The following is a 26,983-nucleotide window of genomic DNA, read 5'->3' on the forward strand; positions in this document are numbered from 1 at the left end:
TTGTGTGGTCAGAGGAGGTAGCATGTGGGCATTTTTCATCAACAAGAACACACACAAAGAAGATGTGTGCATTCCATCTCTAGCTTGCAGGGCTCCTTTCAGCTTCTATTCTTGAAGCGTAAGTAATGTCTGTGTCACTTACTGACACTGACATGTAATACTCCCTCTAGACAAAGGGAAGCAATGTCCAGAATTTGTTATATCTATCTCTAGAATTCATCAAGAATTGTTTTTTTTTTTTTCCTAAGAGGATTTTTCTTCCTGGTTATGTTTTGTCTACCACAACATCGAAGTCTGTTTGCATTCCTCCAACATAACCCCCGCAAGTCACAAAGAAGTGGTCAGACTAGGGAGTAGGACCTCAACCCAGAGAACGTATGACTCTGTATCGTGGGCACAAAAGAAGTCTGAGAATTATCTTTATGAACGCTGCCGACGATTGTTATCTATTCTAGAATGGCCGCCTTTCTCCTCCGGATGTGCCAAGTTGAGGTGTTCTTTATTTATACGTGGGGCAAAAGTTCTGGAGGCAGGAGCGGAAGAAGCAGTGGATAAGGATGTCAGTATTCAACAATGTCAAGGCGTCTACATCTCTTTCAAATATAAATAATTTTGGAGCCTCTGAGCCACTCCATGGTTAATTTTAGATCCTGTCCATTAGAATGCCAGGAACAGGAAATCTCTATGGTCTTCATGGCCACTGGACACTCAGTTGGCCTGATAAGGATCCCCATAGAAATAGTCTGGGAAGCAGGATATGGGCCACAGAATCCTTTCTTCTGGAAAGAGACTAACATTTATCAATTCCAATAAATTAATTTTTTTCTCCTTTTCTCTTAAGCCCCATATTTAGGCCATCACCCAATTGTCAATCTCTGCTACCTATATTTCTAAATTTTCAATGTGCGGTTCATAAAATAAAAATATAATGATTAATCACTTCCATTCATTCCATCCAATTTCCAACAGCCTGAAGACTTCCCACCACACAGTCTATCCAGCTGCAGCAAAAATAATGGTGCTCCAGGTTCTCTTTCAAGCTGATTTAAAGCCCTTGATGGGATTTTAAAGTGATCCTCCCTTGTGGGCCTTCTCTTCCTGCCTCATACTTCATCACCTGTGCCTCGAAGGAATGCAAGGTGGCTCCCTGCCTCAGCCAGAATTCTCCAGTCGCTTCTCCTCATCAAACCACCTAGAGCCCCAATTTTTGAGGCTCTGATAAAGAAAGACCCTCAGCTACAATTTCTCGTACTGCTTTTATTGGAGTCATGTTTGCAACTTCCCACAAAGCCGCACAACAGGTGAAAATGAAAACTGGTCATTTATTAGGAAATGTATACTGCTGGATTACTCATTATAGATTAATAGAACCTCTTTGACGTATGAGAAGACATGTCAGGTACTTCGAGTTTCCGTTTTCTTAGAGATCTGGTATATTTCAAGAGAATACAGTGCGACCTACGTTGAATATATACTGTGAAGTGAGTCAATCACTTGCCCTCTGTGAGCTTCAGTTTCCTGACCTGTTAAAATTTGGGTAATATTTGCTTTATCAACTTTAACAGGCTGATGAGAGACTCAAATGAAATTATGTATGGAAAAATGCTTTTAAAATATAAAGCTCTCCAGGATTGTAAAGAATTGTTATTGTTGCTGTTATTATTATTGATGAACTTCTGTGCCTAGCCTCAGGGTTTCTATCTCATATACAGCTTATAGTTGGGTTTTATTTTTAAATCCCTGATAACCCAGGTAGCAGCAAATATTACTGCAGGTCACCAATGCATAGATAATATTCTCCAGCCATCTTTTTCCTTCCCATGGCAGCAACAACAAAGTATCAGTCTGGAAACAACATGAATCACAGTGAAAATTAGAAGCAGAGAACATAAATATGTCATATCTCATAAATCACCTTGTTCTGTTGTGCTCATTAAAAAAAAAAAAAAAAGGAAAAAAACCCCGATTAACTCATGGGAACAGCAGCACATGAATACAAGTTAGGTCTCCTGTAATTTCTGATAATCACTGCCCCTCACAGCTACTTGACAACACACAGCTCTAGTGCTGAGGATTAGCTGAAGCAAAGTCCCTCTGAAATGAATGTGTCATGCATCTTGCAAAGGCACACAGCCCAGACAAACAATGGCAAGGCTACCAGTCAAGCTCCTGGGATGCGTCCTCACTGAGGAATTAGTGGCGTGTTCATCAGGATGAATGACTAAATATCCACTCTGGCAGCTTCGAGCACCAGGCCCTGAAATAGCAGCATTGCTCAGTGTCCAGATGGGGGCCTTCAGAGGATAAAACACCCTCCGGGCACAGCACTATTTGGGATGCGAAGGAGCCACAGTTTATTCTCTTCCCTAACACCCATAAGAAGGAAGAGGAGATATCCCCCTTACATTTATAGAAAAGATGGTATGTAGCGGGGAGGGAATGCCAGATGTTTCAGGAAGAAAATCGAGAAATGGTACACGTTTAATTAGGTTAAGGAATGGGAAGTAAAAAAATAAAATGAGATACCATGAAGATGCCCAGAAAGTACCTTTCTGAAAAAAAAATAGTAATGCCACATGCGTATATGAAATTGAATTGAGGAAGGCTGGGAATATAATGAAAGATTATAATTTTGTTTGGGGATGAGCGTTTTCAGGCCTAGCATTTTATTCTAATTCTAGTTACCAAGGTCCAAGTGTTAAAAATGATAATGCTCCTCACATTATTTTCTGATTAAATGACCACCCACAGTCTGATTTCTTTGAGGCTTGGACTGCACCACACGGACTGACAAAGGTTTGCAAAGCTGTTTAGCGGGTACAGACAATGAACAAGAGTTAACAACGAAGAAAGCACTGAGGGGAAGGGAAAGGGACACTACGTCGTGTTGAAATGCCCAAACAAAAGCATTTCATTTTCCAACATAGCCAGATCATGTCAACATGCCCCAAATTAGCAAATTATTTGGCACAGGTCAGTCCCCACTGGGAAGGAATCAAGCATGGCGGGAAAGAGTAGCAGGTGGGAAGCTTCACATCAGACTCTAAGATCCACGAAAGCAGGGCCACGTCAGTCCTTTCCACTCTGACTGCCCAGAACCTGCCACATAGCAGGCAAAAGTAGGACTCAATAGCACATGATTGGGTAGGGCAGACACTCAATAACAATTTGAAATAAATGAAGGAATGAATGAAGTGCATACCATAGAGCACAGGGTCAGAACTAACAACATGACACAGACATGGATGGAGGCAGGCTTGGCCATTATCCTTTCAATCTCTGGGCACCACAACAGAGAACACAAATGGTCCAGCCCTTCCAAATTTCTTTTAAAGTCACAGGAGGGACGCCTGGGTGGCTCATTTGGTGAAGTGTCTGCCTTCGGCTCAGGTCATGATGCGGGGTTCTGGGATCGAGCTGACGTCGGGCTCCCTGCTCAGCGGGGAGTCCGCTCCTCCCTCTGCCTATGCCGGTTGCCCCCCCTGCTCGTGCTCTCTCTCTCTCTCTCTGACAAATAAATAAATAAAATCTTTAAAAAAAAGTCACAGGATTAATTTGATACACCTCTGTGTCCATTACCCCCAAGTACTTTTGAGCTTGAATTTAGAAGCTATGGACCAGAGTAGGAAGGGCCCAAGAATGAGAAGACATGAATTTGATCTCTAGCCTTGTTACCTCAGTTTTTCCATTTGCACCATAGGACAACAAAGCAATGATAAATGCAGAAGCATTCTTGAAACTGTGATATGATACTCAAATATGAAGTATTATGACAGTACTGTTTAACATAGAGTCCTGTTCAAAGTCCTTGCTTCCCCCTGGCCAGAAGTACATTTGGGTCAATTTATAATGTAAGAGATAAAAGATGTCAGCTGCGTATATCCCAAGTGCCCTCTACTTTCTAACCATAAAGGAATAGTTGCTTTTGGTTTGGGCTCATCTTCTGGGACTCCTTTTAAATCAAACTGTAAGTGGGTGGTTTTGTGGTATAGATAAAAGCCTGGAAGGGGCTTGTCAAAAAACAAAAACACAGCATCTGAGGTTGTTGACTACTCTAAACAATGTGTGACTCATGTCTCTAGAGATATAAAGTAAATGTGTTATTAGCAGTATGACTTATGAGGGGGGGAAATCGGAGGGGGAGAAGAACCATGAGAGACGATGGACTCTGAAAAACAAACTGAGGGTTCTAGAGGGGAGGGGGTTGGGAGGATGGGTTAGCCTGGTGATGGGTATTGAGGAGGGCACGTTCTGCATGGAGCACTGGGTGTTATGCACAAACAATGAATCATGGAACACTATATCTAAAACTAATGATGTAATGTATGGGGATTAACATAACAATAAAAAATTAAAAAAAAAAACAAAAAAAGCAGTATGACTTATGGAACCAAATTTCCAACAAAATATAAGGAAAAATGCAGTTTTAAAAGGCCAAACTCAGGGGCACCTGGGGGGCTCAGTTGCTTAAGCAGCCGACTCTTGATACCAGCTCAGGTCTAGATCTCAGGGTCGTGAGTTCAAGCCCTGTGTTGGCTCCACTTACAATATAAATAAATAAATAAATAAAAATTAAAAAAAAAATAAAATGAAAGGCCAAACTCATTTTGTAAACCAATTCCTAGAATGAACCCAGCCCCATGTAGGAATAGTAGGATGTATTCTTATCCATTCAATACATTTTAATATTCAATACATTTTAATATTCAATACATTTTAATACGAAAACTCTACATTACTGTTTTTATTTATTATTTATAGAGAGCAAGAGAACAAGGCAGTGTTCAATGCAAACATAACAGGCACAGCCTCTGCCTCTGGGGACACACAAAGACAAATGCAAACATGATTACCCCCAAACCCAAAACAGGGGACTCAGCCCTCTTGCCATACTAAAGTAGAACATGACCAGGTAAAGGAGACTGTCCTTGCTGAGGTCTGATCCCATTTAACGTCAGTGATGTGACCACTGAATTGTCTGGTCGGAATACAAAAGGAGGGGTCCTCAACCCAAGGTTAATAAAGAAAGAAAGCACTGATGTACGTACTGTTCTTATAGTAAGTCCTCTTCACTGAAAATAGCAATCAGTAAATAAATTAATAATTGAAGGAAAACCAAAGTTCTTCACACTCAGAGATGAAACTAAACTAAATCTAACTCAATAATGGAATATTTCTGGAAAGCTTTTTACCCCAGGACCTAGCTTCTAACACTGTACCTAGCATGTAATAGGTGCTCAAGAAATATTCACTTTTATTTCCACAAACTATCTTTATCCATTTTAAAATATCCTTCTTGTTTCTGCTACTTCAGAGATGAAATAAAATCCAGAGAGCTGAACTAATGGTTTAAAATTGGGGGCATCTGGGTGGCTCAGACAGTTAAGCGTCTGACTCTCGATTTTGGCTTAGGTCATGATCTCAGAGTCCTGAGATAAAGCCCTGTGTTGGGCTCCGCACTCAGCATGGAGTCTGCTTGAGTTTCTCTCTCTCCCTCTCCCTCTGCCATTCCCCCCACTTTCTCTCTCTCTCTAAAAATAAATAAATAAATCTTTTAAAAAATATCATAAAGATCCCTCCTATTTGGGGCGAGGCATGGGAAAGGAAAACCGAGTTAACAAACCTATACTCGGCCTTACACTCCAGCACGGTTTTGGGCATTTCATAGGTGCTCGATAAATAGTGATGGATGGAGAACCACATCTTCTCTATGTGCTAGCAAATGTAAGAATTTACATCACATTCAGGCTTTTTTCACTCCCATGAAAAGTAATCTCTGAATCCTCATTCTGGTAAGAGAGAATCTGGGGTAGAAGAGGCAGATAATGCATTTTCCTCGGAAAAAAACCGGATTGGCCAGGACTTCCTATGAAAATGAAAACAGACCCAATACGTGGGAATGGTATGGAATGGTTCATTATTTCACTCAAGTTTTATAGCAGGACCCCGGCTCAGTAATCTGAAACTCTATGTTGAATCTAACAGGAAAAATTTAACAAGACCCTACTGAAACAAAGTCCTACGTTAGAGCTAAAACCCGAAAGCCAAACAAAACTGGTAGAGATTTGCCAGGTCACGAACGCGTGTGACCTCATGCCCCACGTTTCCTCTCCAGTTGATTTGCTCATTTTTAGTCTCCTGTTTCTTTGAGCCCCATAACCAATTTGGTGTCTTTCATCTGGAACCTAGAAATCGCTGGCCTTGAAACATCAGACCAAATTGTTAAGCTGAATTGAACTGAATTTTTTAAAAAGCATTTTTCTGAGGGGACTTCTATGCCTTTATACACTAAAGTGTGTATATGGTGCAATTCTCTACATTACCCTATGAATGTAAAGAGAAGTTACCTAACAGGCCGAGTAGTTTCAGACCATGGAAGGGAGGAAAAATTATTTATAGGGGATGAAGAAGCCCTCTGTGAGAGAAGAGACTTAAAGTTTAAAAAGGTCAGATGGGGGGGGGAAGAGCAGATATAAGGCATAATCTTGGGGGATTTCACAGGTTTTCAGATCCACAGAATGGTTATTACAGCCTGCAGCACATTTTATCAGGAAAGGAAGTGGATAAGGGACAGCAGGAGAAAGTAAAAAAGAGTTTGTTCAGTGAGGATTATTTGAAGGGTCTTATGACATCTTCAGAGACAGACTGCGTGAAATCTGGTGAAAAATGAAAATGAGACCTTTTACCAAAAGAAAGGGAATGTCCCAGATTACATTATCAGTTGACAGTGGAAGAAGCACATGTGTAAACATGTGCACATGCGTGTGTGTGTGTGTGTGTGTGTGTGTGTGTGTGTGTGTGTTTACTGGGCTCTCACCTTAAGTTACTAGTTGCACATATTAATCAAAGAGCACTACCCCTCCATCTGCTTTTCTATTACCTGTCCTACTTTGTGTCAATTTCCTTTCTCCTCCCCCACACCCCTTGACTCACTGTTCTTCTTTAAGACATGGGATGGGGATTTGTCAAAGTCAATGAGCACTTTATTACAGTGAGAACGTTCCGTAATGAACAATTCAGCAATTTAATGAGATTCTGTAGATTTGTCTCCAGCCTGTCCATCAAGATTCACTTCTATAAAGCACCCTGACACTAATCCTCTGGCATACCCAATCTTCACCCAGGGCTGAATATTAGATTCTTCCCTGGTATATCGCATTACTAGTATAACCTCAGCAAAAATGATGAACTTAACTATACTTGAGGCAATATAGCTGGTCTGATTTAATTCTTCTCTATTGGGTTGAGTATGAGGGAATTACGTATTTACTAAGATAAAGCAAAACAGTTTCTTATTGCCTGCTGAATGCCTAAATTGATCATATTTATGTGAGTCTTTTAATTCTTTCTTGAGGACCAGGTACAAAAAGATATTGCCTGCAGCAGAAAGCAGTTTTTAAAATTCTACATGATAATATTGGTAACCTTTGGAGAGGCAATTATGATAACTCTTAAGTGGACAGTATGGAATTTTTTTTGGGTACTCAGACATCTGCACATTACCTCTCTGGCAGTCCCTTCAACCATGCCACAAAAAGAGATAGAAGCCACAAGGATGACTGGCTCAGATTTTAATTCAGTTAGAAATAATTAAATGCAGAATTCATTCCAAGTCTTTCTTTTTCCCTTTGGGAAATGAAGAAAAATTTGGCAACCTCCCACTTTGAATTGACCAGAAAATGTTGATGATTTGTGTTTATAGGGGAGAACCACAGATAATTAAAATTCATACCAAAACTCATCCTCACCAACTTTTGACCTCTGCCTGAACAAACATTATCAGAAATACCTAAGAAGGAGAAAGAAAATATGGATTATTCTTTTTCCTTATATTTTCTTTGTCAAGACAGTGTGGAATACTGGACAGATGAGGATAGGAGTCTGCAGACTTAGATTTGTAGGCTGGCTCTGCTCTGTAACTCTGAGCAAGGCACTGAAGCCCCATTTTGCTCATCTGGACGATGGGGTGATAACAACTATCCTTCAAGCCCATTGTGACAATAAGTCAATAAGTTTGCAAAGAGTCTGGGTCCTGGAAGGCCCTCACTACACCGTAGCTCTTATTATTCTCAGTGGTGGAGCAACAGTAAAGAAGGAAGTTGCTGATTAATGTAAATAAAGAAAGAAATAAGGGAGAAAGACATCAGGAAAATTATCAGTGAATAGAGTCAGGTGCTGGATAATCAACAGCTCCCTCTGCCTGTTCTGGCCAGAGTTAAAGTACTCTCCAAATGTCATTTGCTAAGATACCAGGAATTTACTGTCCCATCAGCTAACAGAAGACTTCATATTTTCTCTTGTATTCTGTATATAAATAGCATGAACATGGATATAAATAAAATATATGTCTTATTTGTTTCTACTTCATGTGTTCTGTATATAAATAAAATGATCGTGAAATCTTGAAGGTATAACAAGATGGCTAGCCAGCATTCAGACAGTGAGGTGGTTGATGTAAGACGAAAGTGATAAGATGGGCTCTGACTGTTTCCCAAAGACACCATGTGGATTGTTCAAGTAAAGCCAGTGGGGATGAGCAGAAAAGGATTTAAACTGAATAATCAACCTGAAAACACAAAACATCCTCCCATCCCCTAGACAAAGGATATTTGGAAAGAATGCTACATCAGGCGAAAGGCAGGCCTTAGGAAAATGGCAATGAATGCAGAATTAACTAAAGAGGGAGATTTTTCCACTGCTGTGCAAGAAGAGCTTCATTTCGTTTAAGGTCCCAGCTGCTCTCAGCTGCAACAAAGAAATGTTTCAGAATCTATTCTGATTCCATTGGTCTTAAATAATATGCATATATGGCACTTGACAATCCATTTTTCTCATGTTCAGTTTAAGAAACTATCTATTGGGAGAAAGAAATTCTTGACTCTTTCTGATGTAACCCCCCCACTTAGGGTTTTGGGAAGCCCCAGCAAGGGTCTGAGAAACCACACCTGTGACAGCCCGAGTTAAGCTGAGCAGAGGCTGAGGCCTCCGACCCTCAAGGGCTGGTGTTCTCCAATCACTTGCCCATCAAGGGAGCATGACTTCTGACTTCGACTCTGAGGAGAACCAAACCAGACAAAATAGTTATCATTGCTCCTCAACTGTTCAACTTTTAACCATTCTGTGCCTTTTCCCTGCCAAAAGAAGACCCATGCAGAGCGCCCTTACCTGCCAGATCTGCTCTTCACTCAGGGAGGTCAGGCGGTCGCTCTTCAGAACCTCCTGGAGCAGACAATAAGGAAGCGTTAGAACGTCTTCTGGGCGACTCTTCAGGAGCTCAGAGAGATGTTTCACTAAGAAATCGATCACTGCCTTCTCCAGCAAAGTGAGGTTAAAGAGGTCAGCAAGTCTGTACAGATCCAAGTAATTAAAGCTATTTAATTCCTGGGTGCCAAAAAAATAAAAATGGGGGGAAAAAAGATCTCTTAGAAATTAATCCAAGAAAGAGCAGGCAAGAAATTCAGACTGACTCACTAAGGTTTGTATGACAGGAGTGGGGGAAATGGGACTCCACTGATAATGTTAAAAAAAAAAAAATCTCTTAATTATGAGACTCTGGCAGAGAACTGCATGTTCTAGAATTCATCATTTCTCCTTACTTTGCCCCTCTTAAAACACATGTATTTAAAGACATCTTATTTTTTTAATTTTTTAATTTATTTTTGAGAGAGGGAGCGAGAGAGCACAAGTGGGGGAGGGGCAGAGGGAGAAGCAGGCTCCCCACTGAGCAGGGAGCCCAATGTGGGACTCAATCCCAGGACCCTGGGATCATGACCTGAACTGAAGGTAGACACTTAACTGACTGAGCCACCCAGGTGCCCTAAAGACATTTTAATAAAGGAATTGAAAGGAGTTTCTGATTTCACTGACTGAAATGTTACTTTGCAACTTTTCAAGAAAATTTTACCAATGAAGAAAATTGATTTTTCTATCCTTTCCATATTTTACAGCTCTCAGGCGAGAAGTTTGTTCGACTACAGAAAATGTGAGTTCAGGTAAAGTAGGAGTCGTGATTAGATGACACAAACTATATGAAGGCAGACTGACTCTACTTTTTCCAAAACTTCAAATGAACTATGTCTTCAAGTAAAGACAACCCATCCTGACTTGAAATTAAAACACAGATTTTTTTACACGTAAGGTCTCAGGAAATGAAGGAATCTCACAGAAAAGATTCCTGTCCTGAATAATTCTATATTGAACCTACCTAAGATGAGCAATTTATAATTGTTCTTTATTTTTTGTTAGCCTCAAACATTCAGACAACCAATGACAATCTTTCCTTCTTATTCAAAGAGTTCCTGTAGCAATGCTCATTTTGGGGGGATTTTCCCTGTCTCTACCAGTTCTCAAGTTCATAGCCATGGCTCTAAAATAATGCACCCAGACAGCCATGACTCCTGTGGAAACTTTCTTTAATTCTGCAAGAATCACAGTGGGCACACAGGCCTGATGATAGAAAACTTACCTATTTCAAGTAGAATGAAAGTCCTGTTTCCCATTTTTATTCTTATTTTTTTTTTAGATTTTATTATGTTATGTTAGTCACCATACATTACATCATTAGTTTTTGATGTAGTGTTCCATGATTCATTGTTTGCATATAACACCCAGTGCTCCATTCAATATGTGCCCTCCTTAGTACCCATCACCAGGCTAACCATCCCCTTCCCTTCTAAAACCCTCAGTTTGTTTCTCAGAGTCCATAGTCTCTCATGGTTCATCTCCCCCTCTGATTTCCCTCCCTTCATTTTTCCCTTCCTACTATCTTCTTCTTCTTCTTCTTTTTTTTTTTTTTTTAACATATAATGTATTATTTGTTTCAGAGGTACAGGTCTGTGATTCATCAGTCTTACTCAGCACTCACCATAGCACATACCCTCCCCAATGTCTATCACCCAGCCACCCCATCCCTCCCACCTCCCCCTTCTGCAGCCACCCTCAGTTTGTTTCCTGAGATTAAGAATTCCTCATATCAGTGAGATCATATGATACTTGTCTTTCTCTGACTGGCTTATTTCCGTTTAGCATAATACCCTCTAGTTCCATCCACGGTGTTGCAAATGGCAAGATTCCGTGGTTTTTTTTAATGGCTGCATAATATTGCATTGTATATATATACCACATCTTCTTTATCCATTCATCTGTTGATGGACATCTTGGCTCTTTCCATAGTTTGGCTATTGTGGACATTGCTGCTATAAACATTGGGGTGCACATATCCCTTCGGATCACTACATTTGTATCTTTTCCCCCCATTTTTAACTTGAAAATTTTAATATGTGAGCAGTATTTTCCACTAGCTTAAGGAGTGCAGAATACCATCAGATAGCTAATTCACTGATCTATTTAAGTAATTTTCAACATATTTTCACCTTTTCCAGTTATCCAAGAATATTAAGAACTCTTTCTAAAATACTGATATTCTATTTGAATGTATTTGTTTCTAGAATATTTGAAAGTCTAAAGGAATAGGTTCTAAATCTGTACTGTCCAGCATGGGTAGCCCCTAGCCACAGGTGGCTACTGAGCACTTAAAATATGGCTAGTCTGATTTGAGAGATGCTATAAGTGTTAAAGATACACCAAATGCCAGGAAGAAGAAAAACAGAATGTAAAATATCTCGTTAATAATTTTATATTGATTATATGTTAAAATGATAGTCTTCTGGATATAGCAGGTTAAATATGTAATTATAATTAATTTCACCTGTTTCTTTTTACTTTTTTTAAGGTTTTATTTGACAGAGAGAGAGAGAGCACAAGCACGGGGAGTGGCAGAGGGAGAAGCAGACTCCCCACTGAGCAGGGAGCCTGATATGGGACTCGATCCCAGGACCCTCGGACCGTGACCTGAGCTGAAGGCAGACACTTAACTGACTGAGCCACCCACGCACCCCTCTTTTTACTTTTTTTAAATGCAGCTACTAGAAAATTTAGAATGACATATGTGGCTCCCATTATGTGCTGTTCTATTGAATAAAATGTTAATAAAGAAATTGTAAAAACAGCTCTTTGAGTAACAGTTGCATCCTCATCATGGCTACCTGATTTATTATTAATATTTTTTTACTTTAGATTCTATTTCTTTGGATGGGAGATGATGCTTTAATTATATTCTAACAGGAGTCAAGTTAGATGACGAATCAGCATAAGATTCTGGCTCCTAATAGCTCTATTTGCCAACACAATCGAAAAGGAGTACATACTTATCTTTAAAATGAAGTTTACTACAGATGACCACTAAAATCCAATACAACTCAAACATCTAAGAGTCCACTCACAGCCACTCAATCAAAATATCCTGGCTTCCCATTCAGCAGATTTTATCAAAGGAATACTGAAGATTTTAACTCTAGCGCCAATTATTTCAAATAATGTTTAAACTTGTTCTTCAAATCTTACTTTTTAGGGTTGGTAAATTTTATTCTGGGAGTACAGAACATGTCACCCTTGTTTCCATAAAGGACTTTAGGACCAATTTCTAGGGATGAATGTTCTTTCTGGTCAGTACATCTATGAAGCAAGTTTAACTGCTCAGGGTCCTGAATATAATTTTGGCATCCTGGTAAATCACTCTGCAGGCCCCCAGAAGCATGATGGGCGAAGTCAGGGTGGTGTCAATGCCTTTCAAATACCCCAGGCACATGTCCAAGGCATGGTTCAAGGTCCTGAGGCCGTGCCCAGCAGCACTGCACGGAGAGGCTACCATGTGCAGAAGCAGAAACAGCTAAGCTCAGCAAAGTTAAAGGTGGACAGGCGGAGCCCAGCAAAAATGTTTTTACACTCACTTGTTCTCCTGCCAAAAAGTATATACAACTACAAGTTTGGGAATGAATTATGTAGTAGCAATCAAATATTCTTTATTAAGCATCTTTATTTCCTATTCGATTAGATGCCTGCAGCTTAAAAGCAGGCTGATTCAGAACTACGGAGAACCCGAGAATTAATTTACCTTAATTGTGGTTCTTTTCTGCTGCGTTTCTTTTGAAGGTAGTCATTGAATGCCCGCTTCCCCAGTCCTGAAATGTTTTCATTTCCTAAGGGTCTAATTTTATATAACCCCCAAATGCAAACTAACAAAGTATTTCATATTAGTAGAGAACTAAGAAGCTAAATGGACAAGTGTCAGCATCTGTCTGAACAGCAAAAGGGAACTGAACTAAGACATATATTCGTGTACAAGAGAAACATCAGCTAAAAGTCTACTCCCTATCTTTACCTTTTCATTTCTCTTCTCTTCTACTTAAAAACATAATTTCCCGGAGCACCTGGGTGGCTCAGTCAGTTGAGTGTCTGACGCTTGGTTTGGGCTCAGGTCATGATCTCAGGGTTGTGAGATTGAGCCCCAAGAAACAGGTGTGGAGCCTGCTTAAGACTCTCTCTCTCCTTGTCCCTCTGCCTCTCCCCACCCCCAAATAAATAAATAAAATCTTAAAAAAAAAAAAAAACCAAACACCATAATTTCCCCAAATCTCTAGTGCTTTCTATACATGTCTAAGGTTTCCACTCCCTTTGCCATGCATACTTAGCACCTCAGTAGTTAAACTGTATAAAGCAGGGAGATCAGGGAAAAAAGATAAACCATCTTCAGTGAGGTCAGGATGCCACAACATGCATTCCTCTTGTCGGCGCTTTGTGAGCTTTAAGCAAAATCATCACTTCTTGTCCTTTTGGCTAAGACCATGTGTAAGCAAAATAATACCAATAATGCTGCTTTTAAAGATTCTCATAAATGTGATGTGGGGAGGTGGGAAGCAATGGTTAAATTACATTAAATGCCCGCCTATAATACTGTGCATGGAAGAAAATAATCAGTGTTATAAAAATAGTGCCATTATGTTTCCAGTTATAAAAAGTAATAAATGTTTATTCCATAAAATTTAGGAAAAGTATGGAAAAGAAAACAAAAACCATTCATATTTCACCATGCAAAGATAATCACTATTAATGTTTTCATATACATATTCTAGATTTTTTTTCAAAAGATCTTTTTTATTTATAGAGAAAAAAAAAGAATAATTGTATTCAGGGACAGAAAAAACCATCAGCAGCCATAGGCACTTGGAGGCAACCCACATTGGTGAAGAGCAAAGGCCGTACATACAATCAAGTCAACCTAGTTCAAATCCAGCCCTAATACTTACCATTGTCCATGACCTTGGTCAATCACTGAACCTCTCCCATTGTTCCTCAATCACAAAATGGAGAGTTCAACCAGCTCACAGGGTGGTCAGGGGGATAATGAATGAAAGGCTCTTACTACACACAACTTGGCACATGAAAAGTAGACAGTACATTTGGTGGATAAGGAATTATAAAGTATATTTGAGCATTGTTGTTTGGCATCCATAAACTTTGATTCAACACTGATGCAAGGAGGTGAAAATGAAGAATGTGATCCCTTTAGATATCAAAGTAATAAATAACCTGTATCATTAAGTCAGGGAAAAGAAGGATGGCCAAAGTAAAAAATATACAATTGAGTTGTAAACTGATCACACGTTAATGACTTCCTCATCTATATAAGCAGTCCAAACCTCTCTTGGCTTTGAATTCATTTTCCCAACTACTTGTAAGAGGACATCTTCTCTTGGATATTCCACAGAATGGAATGGATAGGGATGTGGTTGGATGACTACATCCAACCATCCACATCAGGATCTCAAAAGGTGGCCCATATTCCTCCCTCTTAACCAGTCATTCACCAAATCCTGTTTGCTCTTCCTCTTTTAGCAGTTCTTACTCTGTTCCTCATCATCTCCTATCCAGACTTCCTACAGCAGAGTCCTGAATTAACATTTCTACCTCCAGTATCAAATTCTCAAACCTCTCTTTTTACAAGAATCTGACCATATTGATCACCTGTTAAAAACTCACAAACAAGGCCTACCTCAAGAAACAAGAAAAATCTCAAATAAACAATCTAACCTTACACCTAAAAAAGCCAGAAAACAAGAACAAAGCCCAAGGTTAGTAGAAGTAAGAAAATAATAAATATTGGAGCAGAAATAAATGAAATAGAGATTAAAAAAAACCATTAGAAAATATCAATGAAACCAGCAGCTGGTTATTTGTAAAGATAAATAATATTGATAAACCTATACCCAGATTCATCAAGAAAAAAAGAGAGAGGACAAAATAAGTAAGAAACAAAAGAGATGTAACAACTGACACCACAGAAATATAAAGGATTATAAGAGTCTATCACAAAAAATTATATACCAACAAATTGGACAAACCAGAAGAAACGAATAAATTCCTAGAAACATAAAATCTCCCAAAACTCAATCAGGAAGTAATAGAAACTCTCAACACACCAATTACTAGTACAGAAATTGAACTGGTAATCAAAAAACTCATAACAAACAAAAGTCCAGGACCAGACAGCTTCACAGAGAAATTCTACCAAACATTTAAAGAAGAGTTAATATCTATTCTCCACAGACTATTCCAAAAAATAGAAGAGGAAGGAAAGCTTTCAAATATATTCTACAAGGCCAGCATTGTCCTGATAGGAAAATTAGACAAGGGCACTACAAAAAAAAAAAAGAGAACTACAGGCCAATAATATCCCAGATGAACATAGATGCAAAGATCCTCAATGAAATATTAGCAAACCACATTCAACAATACATTAAAAGGATAATTTACCACAATCAAGTGTGATTTATTCTGGGAATGCAAGGATGGTTCAAAATCCACAAATCAATAAACATGATACACCACACATCAACAAAACAAAGGATAAAAATCATATGATCATCTCAACAGATGAAGAACAAACATTTGACAAAGTTCAACATCCGTTCATGATAAAAACTCAACAAAGTGGGTTTAGAGAGATCATACCTCAACATAATAAAGGCCATATATGATAAACCCACAGCTAACATCATACACGGTGGTGAAAAATTGAGAGTTTTCTTCTAAAATCAGGAGCAAGACAAGAATGTACACTCTTGCCACTTTTATTCAACATAGTACTGAAGTCCTAGGCATGGAAATCAGAAAAGAGAAGGAAATAAAAGTCATCCAAATTGGTAAGGAAAAACTGAAACTTTCACTATATTTGCAGATGGCATGATACCATACATAGAAAACTCTAAAAATTCCACCAAAAAACTACTAGAAGTAACAAATGAATTCAGTGAAGTTGCAAGAAACAAAATTAATATACAGAAATCAATTATGTTTCTATACAGTAATAACAAAGTAGCAGAAAGAAAATTAAGAAAACAATTCCATTTATAATTATACCAAAAAGAATAAAATACCTAGGAATAAACTTGACCAAGGAGGTGAGAGACCTGTACAACTATAAAACATTGAAGAAATTGAAGACAACACAAACAAATGGAAAGATATTCCATGCTCATGAAGTGGAAGAATTAATGTTGTTAAAATGCCCCTACTACCCAGGGATGTCTGGGTGGCTCAGTCAATTAAGCATCTGCCTTCAGCTCAGGTCATGATCCCAGGGTCCTGGGATGGAGTCCCACATCAGGCTCCTTTCTCAGCATGAAGCCGGCTTCTCCCTCTCCCACTCCCCCTGCTTGTACCCCCTCTCTCTCTTTCTGACAAATAAATAAATAAAATCTAAAAACCCCTACTACCTAAAGCAATCTAACAGATGCAATGCAACCCCTACCAAATACCAACTGGGGTTTCCACAGAACTAGAACAAATAATACTAACATTTATGGGGAACTACAAAGGACTTCAAGCAGCAAAAGCACTCTTAAGAACAAAGCTGGAGGGATTCAAGATATACTACACAAAGCTATAGCAATCAAAACAGGATAGTACTGGCACAAAAACAGACACAGAGATCAATTAAACAGAATAAAGAGCCCTAAAATAAACTCACACTTATATGATGAATTAATCTATGACAAAGGAGGCAAGAATATACAATGGAGAAAAGACAGTCTCTTCAATAAATAATGTTGGTAAAACTGGACAGCTACATGCAAAAGAGTGAAACTGAACCACTTTCTTATACCACACACAAAAGTAAACTCAAAATGGATTAAAGATCCAAACTGGAGACAGGAAAGCATAAAACTCTTAAAAGAAAACATAGGCAGTAATTTCTTTGACATTGACCTCTGCAATAGTTTTCTAGGTATGTCTTCTCAGGCAAAGGAAACAAAACCAAAAATAAAGTGTTGGGACTACACCAAAATAAAAAGAGTTCACACAGTGAAGGAAACCATCAACAAAATGAAAAGGCAACCCACTGAAGAGAAGATATGTGCAAACGATATATATGATAAGGGGCTAATATCCAAAATATATAAAGAACTTACACAACTGAAAACAAAAAAAGAAAACCCTAATAATCTGATTTTAAAATGGATAGGAGACCTGAATAGACATTTTTCCCAAAAAAGACATACAGATGGCCAACAGTCACAAGAAAAGATGTTAACATCACTAGTCATCTGGGAAATGCAAATCAAAACCACAATGAGACATCACCTTACACCAGTCAGAATCGCTATTATCAAAAAGACAAGAAATAACAAGTATTGGCAAGGATGTAGAGAAAAGGGAACACTTGTGCACTGCTGGTGGGAATGTAAATTGGTGCAACCACTGTGGAAAACAGTATGGAGGTTCCTCAAAAAAGTAAAGGTAGAGATATTATATATATATCATATGATCCAGTAATCCCACTACTGGGTATTTATTAACCGCCCCCCCAAAAAACCCAGAAAATACTAATTTGAAAAGATATATACATCCCTCTGTTTATTGCAGCATTATTTACAATATCCAAAATATGGAAACAATCATGAATGGATAAAGAAGATGTGGTACACACACACACACACACACACACAGAGAAATATTATTCTCTGTAAATAAAAAAATGAGATCCTACCATTTGCAGCAACATGGATGACCTAGAGGGTGTTACGCTAAGTGAAACAAATCCAACAGACACAAATACCATATGATTTCACTTCTATGTGGAATCTAAAACCAAAACAAATGAATAAGCAAACAAAAAGCAGAGACAGACCTATAAATGCAGACAACAATCTGATGCTTGCCAGAGGGAAGAGGGGTAAGATGATGGGCAAAATAGCGGAAGGGGAGTGGGGGTTTTAGGATTCTGGTTATAGCATGAATAAGTCACAGAGCTAAAATGTACAGCAGAGGGAATAGAGTCAATGGTATTGTTAACAGTGTTTATGATGACAGATGGTGGCTAAATCTGTGATGAGCACAGTATACCACAGACTTGTTGAATCACTATGTTGTACACCTGAAACTAATGTAACACTATGTGTCAACTATACTTCAATTTAAAAAAAAAGAGAGACAGAAAAAAACCATTAGTGAGCTTCCATTTGCTTATGGTTAAAAGTCAAACTCAGTAAAACCACATAGCCTTCCATGATCCACACGCTGATAACCTTCTTTTTTTTTTTTAATTTTTTTATTGTTATGTTAATCCCCATACATTACATCATTAGTTTTAGATATAGTGTTCCATGATTCATTGTTTGTACATAACACCCAGTGCTCCATGCAGAACGTGCCCTCCTCAATACCCATCACCAGGCTAACCCATCCTCCCACCCCTCTCCCCTCTAGAACCCTCAGTTTGTTTTTCAGAGTCCATCGTCTCTCATGGTTCTTCTCCCCCTCCGATTTCCCCCACTTCATTCTTCCCCTCCTGCTACATTCTTCTTTTTTTTTTTCTTTCTTAACATATATTGCATTATTTGTTTCAGAGGTACAGATCTGAGATTCGACAGTCTTGCACAATTCACAGCGCTTACCAGAGCACATACCCTCCCCAGTGTCCATCACCCAGTCACCCCATCCCTCCCACCCCACCCCCCCACTCCAGCAACCCTCAGTTTGTTTCCTGAGATGAAGAATTCCTCATATCAGTGAGGTCACATGATACATGTCTTTCTCTGTTTGACTTATTTCGCTCAGCATAATACCCTCCAGTTCCATCCACGTCGTTCCAAATGGCAAGATCTCATTCCTTTTGATGGCTGCATAATATTCCATTGTATATATATACCACCTCTTCTTTATCCATTCATCTGTTGATGGACATCTTGGCTCTTTCCACAGTTTGGCTATTGTGGACATTGCTGCTATAAACATCGGGGTGCACGTACCCTTTCGGATCCCTACTTTTGTATCTTTGGGGTAAATACCCAGTAGTGCAATTGCTGGATCATATGGTAGCTCTATTTTCAACTTGTTGAGGAACCTCCATACTGTTTTCCAGAGTGGCTGCACCAGCTTGCATTCCCACCAACAGTGTAGGAGGGTTCCCCTTTCTCCGCATCCCCGCCAACATCTGTCATTTCCTGCCTTGTTAATTTTAGCCATTCTGACTGGTGTGAGGTGGTATCTCATTGAGGTTTTGATTTGGATTTCCCTGATGCTGAGCGATATTGAGCTCTTTTTCATGTGTCTGTTGGCCATTTGGATGTCTTCTTTGGAAAAATGTCTGTTCATGTCTTCTGCCCATTTCTTGATTGGATTCTTTGTTCTTTTCATGTTGAGTTTGATGAGTTCTTTATAGATTTTGGATACTAGCCCTTTATCTGATATGTCATTTGCAAATATCTTCTCCCATTCTGTCAGTTGTCTTTTGGTTTTGTTGACTGTTTCCTTTGCTTTGCAAAAGCTTTTTATCTTGATGAAGTCCCAATAGTTCATTTTTGCCCTTGCTTCCCTTGCCTTTGGCGATGTTTCTAGGAAGAAGTTGCTGCGGCTGAGGTCGAAGAGGTTGCTGCCTGTGTTCTCCTTTAGGATTTTGATGGACTCCTGTCTCACATTGAGGTCCTTCAACCATTTGGAATCTATTTTTGTGTGTGGTGTAAGGAAATGGTCCAGTTTCATTCTTCTGCATGCGGCTGTCCAATTTTCCCAACACCATTTGTTGAAGAGACTGTCTTTTTTCCATTGGACATTCTTTCCTGCTTTGTCAAAGATTAGTTGACCATAGAGTTGAGGGTCCATTTCTGGGCTCTCTATTCTGTTCCATTGATCTATGTGCCTGTTTTTGTGCCAGTACCATACTGTCTTGATGATGACAACTTTGTAGTAGAGCTGGAAGTCCGGAATTGTGATGCCGCCAGCTTTGCTTTTCTTTTTCAACATTCCTCTGGCTCCTGATGACCTTCTTAACCTAAAGGGTAATAATCCCACCTGGCTTGGCTTCAGCCATTTCAATGGGCTACACGTTTCACATCATGTACTAGGACCACATCAGGCATTGGCAATATAATGATGAGGAAAAATAGGCAAGTTCCAGACCTCCACAGAGTGTATGCTCTATTGGAAGAGCAAAACATATTACAAATAAATGAAAAATTATAATTGAGGTAAAGGCTACAAAGGGTAGAATATAGGGCTGTAAATGTCCATAATGGGCGATTTGACCTGGAGTGGAAAGTTAGTAAAGTCTTCTCTGAGAAGCCACATGGAGCTGATAGCTCAAAGAAGAGCAGATGTTCGCAAAGGGTGGGGTGGGGAAGTGAATTAACTGCATTTTCTCATTTTAGTATTCTTGATGCTCTGGCATTTGGGGTGTCGCTGACTAGGGAGAGACTGCCCCTCCCAGGAATAGTCAGCTTTTAGAGATAGCGAACAACTTGCTCAAGAGTGCACCTTGTATCTGGCTCTTATACCCCAAAAGGCAATATTCCCCTAGGAATATTCCCTAATCATCCCAGGGCCGAGTACTGGACAATCACAGACAACCCATATGTCCCAGAGCCTGACTGAAGTATTCAAACTAGACAATCATAAGCCTGCCTACCCTGCTTTGTCTTGCCTTTCCTGCAGAAGCCACAATAAAGGCTTCCTGCCCATGCTTTCCCCTCGTTCCTTCTACCTCCTGACCAACCAGGTGCTCCCCCCATCTTCCTGAGGCTATTCCGTGCCCCCCTCTTCTAGGGAACTATAACATTACAGCTGTTTCCTGATCTGTTCCTCTCCCTGTTATCCTCCATCACATTACTCCATTTGATTTGATTTAGGTACTCATCGCTATCTGTAATTATCTTCTGCATTTACCTGCCTAATACTTAGTTATAATGTGTTTGTCCCCGAAGCCCCAAGAAGTACGTTCTATGAGAGGAAGGACCTATTTTATTCACTGCTTTATCCCTGGTGCCTAAAACAATGCTAGGCACATGGTAGGGGCTCAAGCCACACTTGTTGAATGAATGTACCCATTTCTTCTTTTCAGCTTCCCTGGTTCAGGCAGAACTGACCACTTCCTTCTTTGTGCCACCACCCCACCCTCTGCATATTTCTAACACAGCACTTGTCTCTCTAAGTGTCCTTTGATTGTAGATCATCCTCCCTCTACTAAATCTAAGCTCCCTGTGCCAAGGATTGCATTGTGCCCTTGGTATCTAGCAGGGAACAGGTGGTGAACACACATGAAACAATGTCCATGAGCTTTTTCTGTTTACTTAAAACCAAGCAAAACAGAACATGCCATGTCTTTCCAACATATCTATCCAATTCTGAACATCATTCAAATCAGCCTATTTTTCATATCTCATTGGCCTCCCTCACGTCCCTTCTGTTTCTGTCCTTCCTACGCATACACACAAAGGCAAAGCCAGTGGCCATTCAGTTTTCCAAGTGGAAAAACTGGTCATCATGACTGGAGTTGAAAGTGTTAATAGATGAGCACAATGTAACAGCTCTGCTGAGAAAAAAAAAATACTGCAATCCACCCAAAATCTCTTTTTTGGTCCAAGAGAGAATTATTTCCTCCATCAATTGGCCATTCAGATCAAAGTACCTTTGCAAATGATACTTTGTCCTAATTATGAGATTGTCACCATTCTCCTACATTCTATGACTTCAAAATCCAAGCACCCAGGTAGAGGCAGTGATTTTGAATGGAAATTACAGCTCAGCAACAAGAAACTCTCTTGAGTAAAAGGACAATCTTTTCTGTTTTTCTAAAAAGGTTTCATTTCAGTCACACTGCTTCTCACTTGAAATTTAGTTTCTATTCAGAATTATGGTGTATACATTGTTGTTCTTTGGGGAATCTTTTAAAATAGTATTTATTTTCCTTTGGTTTAGGGCTATTTGGCTTCTCTCTTCCCTTCTATTTGTTTCTTATAGTGTGGATGACAAGTTAAATAACAGAAGAAGAGCCATAAAATATGTCCCCAAAACTATGCTAGCTATGGAATAAACACTAGTGTTTCAAGTGCAATAATTCTTAAATCTTATATATTCCCCAAATTCAGTCTTTCTGTGTGGTCTACAGAGGTCTACGGGGGGGTGGGAGGAAGGAGGACAGTCTGGGGGCTGTGGGTAGTCCCCATGGTCCTTCCACCGCTCTTCCCAAGCAAGAGAATGATGAGTATCAGCCTTCCTGATGTCCCCTGGTGGGCCTCTCCTCATCTGTAGCATAGCGATTGGCTGTTGTATTAGCAAGTCTGTCTCTCTATCTCAAATAAGCAAATACTAATAATTAGTAACCAAAGTTCATACAAGATTTTCTTTATTTAACAATTCTGAGCAGATTGAAGCCTATTGCTGAACTCCCTTGGGATGGGTCAGCTTGGTGATGGGTATTAAGGAGGGCACGTTCTGCATGGAGCATTTGGGTGTTATATGCAAACAACGAATCATGGAACACTACATCAAAAACTAATGATGTAATGTATGGTGATTAACATAACATAATAAAAATATATATTAAAAAAAAAGATGATCAGGCGACATAGCAGTTTCTATGACCATCATGTAATAGCATACTTGAAATTCGATGTTTTATTATAAAATGTTGACATTACATCATATTTTGAGAACCCCTGAAATGAAAAGCCACCCTTGTTATGGAAGTCAAGAATTAAAAAAAAAAAATTACTCCCAAATCTAACCCAAATAGCTTGATATACCCACTCTGCATATAAAACTAGTATGGTTTGATTTTTAGCAATATTAACTACAAGTTAAATTAAAACATTGTGTTGGCTTCTTATACAGACCAAGTACCAAGTCAGATATAATAAATATGAAGCCCTTTGTCACTGGCTGAATCCTAATGCTTCCTACTTCAAGTCTCCTGTAATATACCAACTAACTTGTCTCTAAGCTATTCATGCACATATCTTCCAACCAGTAAAAATGTTTCTAGTAAACTAGTAAAAATAGGTTTGCATCTTATGATTTTTGTATCCTGTACAAGGCCAGTCATAACGCCTTTACCATAGATTGTAACTGGAAAATATTTGTTGGATTATGAATTTTAAAAAGCAACCCATTTTTTTTAAAGATTTTATTTATTTATTTGACAGAGAGAGACACACAAAGAGAGAGAGGGAACACAAGCGGGGGGGTGGGAGAGGGAGAAGCAGGCTTCCTGCCGAGTGGGGAGCCCAGTGCGAGGCTCGATCCCAGGACCCTGGGACCATGACCTGAGCCGAAGGCAGACGCCCAACTGACTGAGCCACCCAGGCACCCCGCAACCCATTTTTTAAAAAGCACATCCATTTCTTCAAATGGAAAGAGGAAATGACAGTTTTTTATAGGTATGATTTTACAGTTGGGCAAATAAACAGATCTCCTACAATTAACTAAGAAAGGTGCTCTCAAATATTTGATCTGAGCATAAGTAATTCTCTCCTGATGTAAACCACACATCAGGTTTTTCATATAACTGATAAATACGGTGGAAAGCCCACTTGTGATGTCAGAGGCATCCGGCCCAGCTTCTACAGTGAATCGTGGGTCCTGGGAACGAGCCCCACATCGGGCTCCCTGCTCAGCGGGGAGTCTGCTTCTCCCTCTCCCTCTGCTGCTCGCCGCTCCCCACCCCCCACCACTTGTGCTTTCTCTTTCTCGCTCACTCTCTCTCTCTTTCCCTCAAATAAATAAAAATCTTTAAAAAAATAAAAATAAAAAGTTTTTTGTAAGAAAAGGGAAGTTCTGTATTATATATGCTTTTCCCCTTCTGAGGTGGGAAGGTACAGAAGGGAGGGACAGCCAAGATCGGATTCCACTTCCTAAGAAAGCCAGCAAGCCAGCCCATTCTAGTTGGAGGGACTGTCCCCTCTTCTTACTTCTCATCACAGGAGCTACTCCTATCATTTGTTTAACCCTTTGCCGTGGTTACATACTTTTCTCCCCAGCTGTGCATAAAGGTATAGACTGTATCTGTACTTTAGATCTTCCTCTCTGTCTTTACAGCTACTTAATTTTGATTGATGCATAGTGGGTAGGTAAGAAAGAATGTCAGACCTTTAAAAATTCAACTCTTGCTGCTTTCATTTCTTAGCTTACAATAAAACATACATTCTCCTGCTCCTTAAAATATTTATATTTTAAATATTTTATTAAATATTGAATACATTTATGAAATATTTTAATATTTAAATAATTAAGACTTTTAAAAAAGATTTTATTTATTTATTTGAGAGAGAGCCAGTGAGAGAGCACAGGCAGCAGGGGAGCAGCGGAGGGAGAGGGAGACGCAGGCTTCCCGCCGAGCAGGGAGCCCGACGTGGGGCTCGATCCCAGGACCCTGGAGATAAATATGGCAGCCCCAAAAGAGAAAATTTATTGCCTAAACTTTTCACAATCATATGTTATTTTCAGGCTATCCGTCAATATCAGGTGTTTTGCCATCTTACTCTTTATGACTCAGAAAAATTATAAGCACAACTGGTTGTGCATATTTGTTTGGGTTTATAATTTTATCTTTTCCCTGTCTCTTTTACTAGGTCTTAAGTTGCAGTGACAAGGAACTGGTTGCATCTTAAGTTGGGAGGTGTGGAAAAAGCCCGTGATTTGAGGCTGACTCATCTGGATGGCCTCAGCAAATGGCTAACCTCTCTGAGTCTAATTTTCTCAACTAAAAAATGGCAAAGTGACCTGTTGTAAGGACTCCCAAAAGTACAGGTCAAATGTCTTCCACCTAGAGGATGCTCAACATACAGTAGCTATCTTGTTATTACTGTACTCTTTTTAAAATGCTATTAACAGTGCTTAAACCGTAGCTTTACATATTCCAAAAATTTTATTCCCTGGGTGAAGGGAAGAAAACACTCGAATGTCTAATGTGGTCTTAATTTTTCTACAAGTATCAGCAAAGAATCATAGTGGTCATGTAAAATCATTCATTTCTTTGGTATTTAAGAAAGACTTCACCAGAGATAAAGGAGAACAGATTGAGACATTATACTGGACCATCACCAAATATGTATTACCAAAATATACTCTGGTTCCCATGTTCTATATTACCCATAACAGAAAAGGCACATGAAGAAATCTAAGGATGGAAGAGCTACATTTCTTTATGACCTTCTTTGAAAGATAAACTCCTTGGGGAAATACAATTTATTCAGATTATCAAGACCCTGCTGTGCAAATCTACAGTCTGGGAGCATACTATGGAGATCAAAAAATATTTACTTTATTCTGTTGGGTATAAAAGCTTTTAATGAATGCATAATTAAGGCAAAAAAAGTGTAGCCAGCTTTAGAAATTCCTCTGCTGAGCCAGGCCATTAATATCCAAGGCACCATACCCAGTTGTGAGCCTACCTGTTTCCTATTTGGATTACAGCCTAGTTCTAAATCAAGGTATTACTTGATCACAGAACCTGGTGCTGCAGGGAAGGACGATACTCCAGGAGTTGAGGAAGCAGCACGAAGGGCTTTGTTGTGGGTGTGCGGGGAAGGGCTGGCCTTTGGAACATGTTGAAACAAATAACCAAATAAACAAAACCCCCAAATTTTAATAGCCTTGGGATGAATCATGTAGGAAAAAAAAATTAGCATGGATATCATGTATGCGAAGGGATCTGTGAGTTTTCTCTATAATATTTTACGTCAGGATCAATGGGGTAAAGTTAATTTTTATGAGAGGAAAAATGAGCAATTCATTGACAATGCAGCCCAGATTACTTGTGATACCGTAAAATACCGTAAAATACCGTAAAAGCAGGTATTTTTTTAATCTGGTATGTCTTATTTTTATCTCTGCATAAATATACAGAGAGATAGAAGTATATTTGTATATAAACATTAACATGTATCTGGACAACTATATGCAACCATATATTCTTATATTTATATAAATATGTATGTGATACATTCTGATTCAACTAAAACAAAATATTAGCAGCAATTGAAAAAACTACAAGGGAAAAAAAACCTCAACGTGCTCTAATTCTTGGAGTCTTTGAAGCCCTATTTAAATATATTTGTGGTGTATAACAGAGGAATTCCACAATTAGGTTACCAATACATTTTCATAATCAGTTGTATGCATAATATCCAAGGCTCATGAATAATTTTATATTGTTCCTTGGGAAAGTCTGTAGTAAGCTGGAAATCCAGGAAGGAAGCACAGAGACATGGCCACATCAACAACTAATAATTCCAGCCCCCATCACCATGCGCTACAAAATGCTATCGCAAAATTTCCTAAAACTGGCTCAGCACATCAAGCAATTACCACTGAATTATGGACTAGAGAGGAACTTAATGTAACATACTTTTCTTTCTTTAATTGAAAATAGTCTATCTGTGCAAGTAGGGCTTTACAATGAAAATTTCAGTAACAATCAACTTTTTTTGAAGAACAACATAGAAGTAATTATGATCTATTTCCTGACTTAGCTCTGGTACATGAAATCAGAGTGGTGAAAGTTAGCTCAATTCTGCAGACTTTTGACAATCTGCCAGTTATCCACATAGACTTAGTCATTATTATCCATAAAAATGAGGATTGGAAGGTTTTTTATTGTTCGTTTGTTTCAAATCTGCACTGTTTTGACTTTTTATATTTTGGACGCTGTGAAGGATACATAACATCGATATTTTGTAAGTACAAACTAGGACCAGTTTGACTTTATCTAAATATGACGATGCTTTTGAAATCCAAAGAGCAGCGATTTACTGGGCACGTAATTGATGTGACATGTGCAACAGCATCCAAAGGAGTGATCCTCAGACTG

At 39.1% G+C, this 26,983-nt stretch overlaps 1 protein-coding gene across 11 annotated transcripts in view; it reads right to left on the bottom strand.

Annotated features, from left to right (window-relative positions):
- KLHL32 (kelch like family member 32) overlaps positions 1-26,983 on the bottom strand; it is a 260,784-nt gene that overhangs the window by 89,533 nt on the left and 144,268 nt on the right. For 6 of the 11 annotated variants that reach the window (XM_078054976.1, XM_078054974.1, XM_078054972.1 and 3 more), the window contains one exon: positions 9,166-9,381. The exons of 2 other annotated variants lie outside the window; for them this stretch is intronic. In XM_078054976.1, coding sequence (XP_077911102.1) covers positions 9,166-9,381 — 216 coding nt within the window. Of the gene's footprint in view, positions 1-9,165; positions 9,382-26,983 lie in introns of those variants that run through there. 3 more of the 11 variants (XM_078054975.1, XM_036101489.2, XM_078054979.1) reach the window with 2 other exon arrangements.

The sequence above is a fragment of the Halichoerus grypus genome, chromosome 9 (genome assembly GCF_964656455.1).
Source record: "Halichoerus grypus chromosome 9, mHalGry1.hap1.1, whole genome shotgun sequence".
In the NCBI taxonomy this organism is placed as follows: domain Eukaryota; kingdom Metazoa; phylum Chordata; class Mammalia; order Carnivora; family Phocidae; genus Halichoerus; species Halichoerus grypus.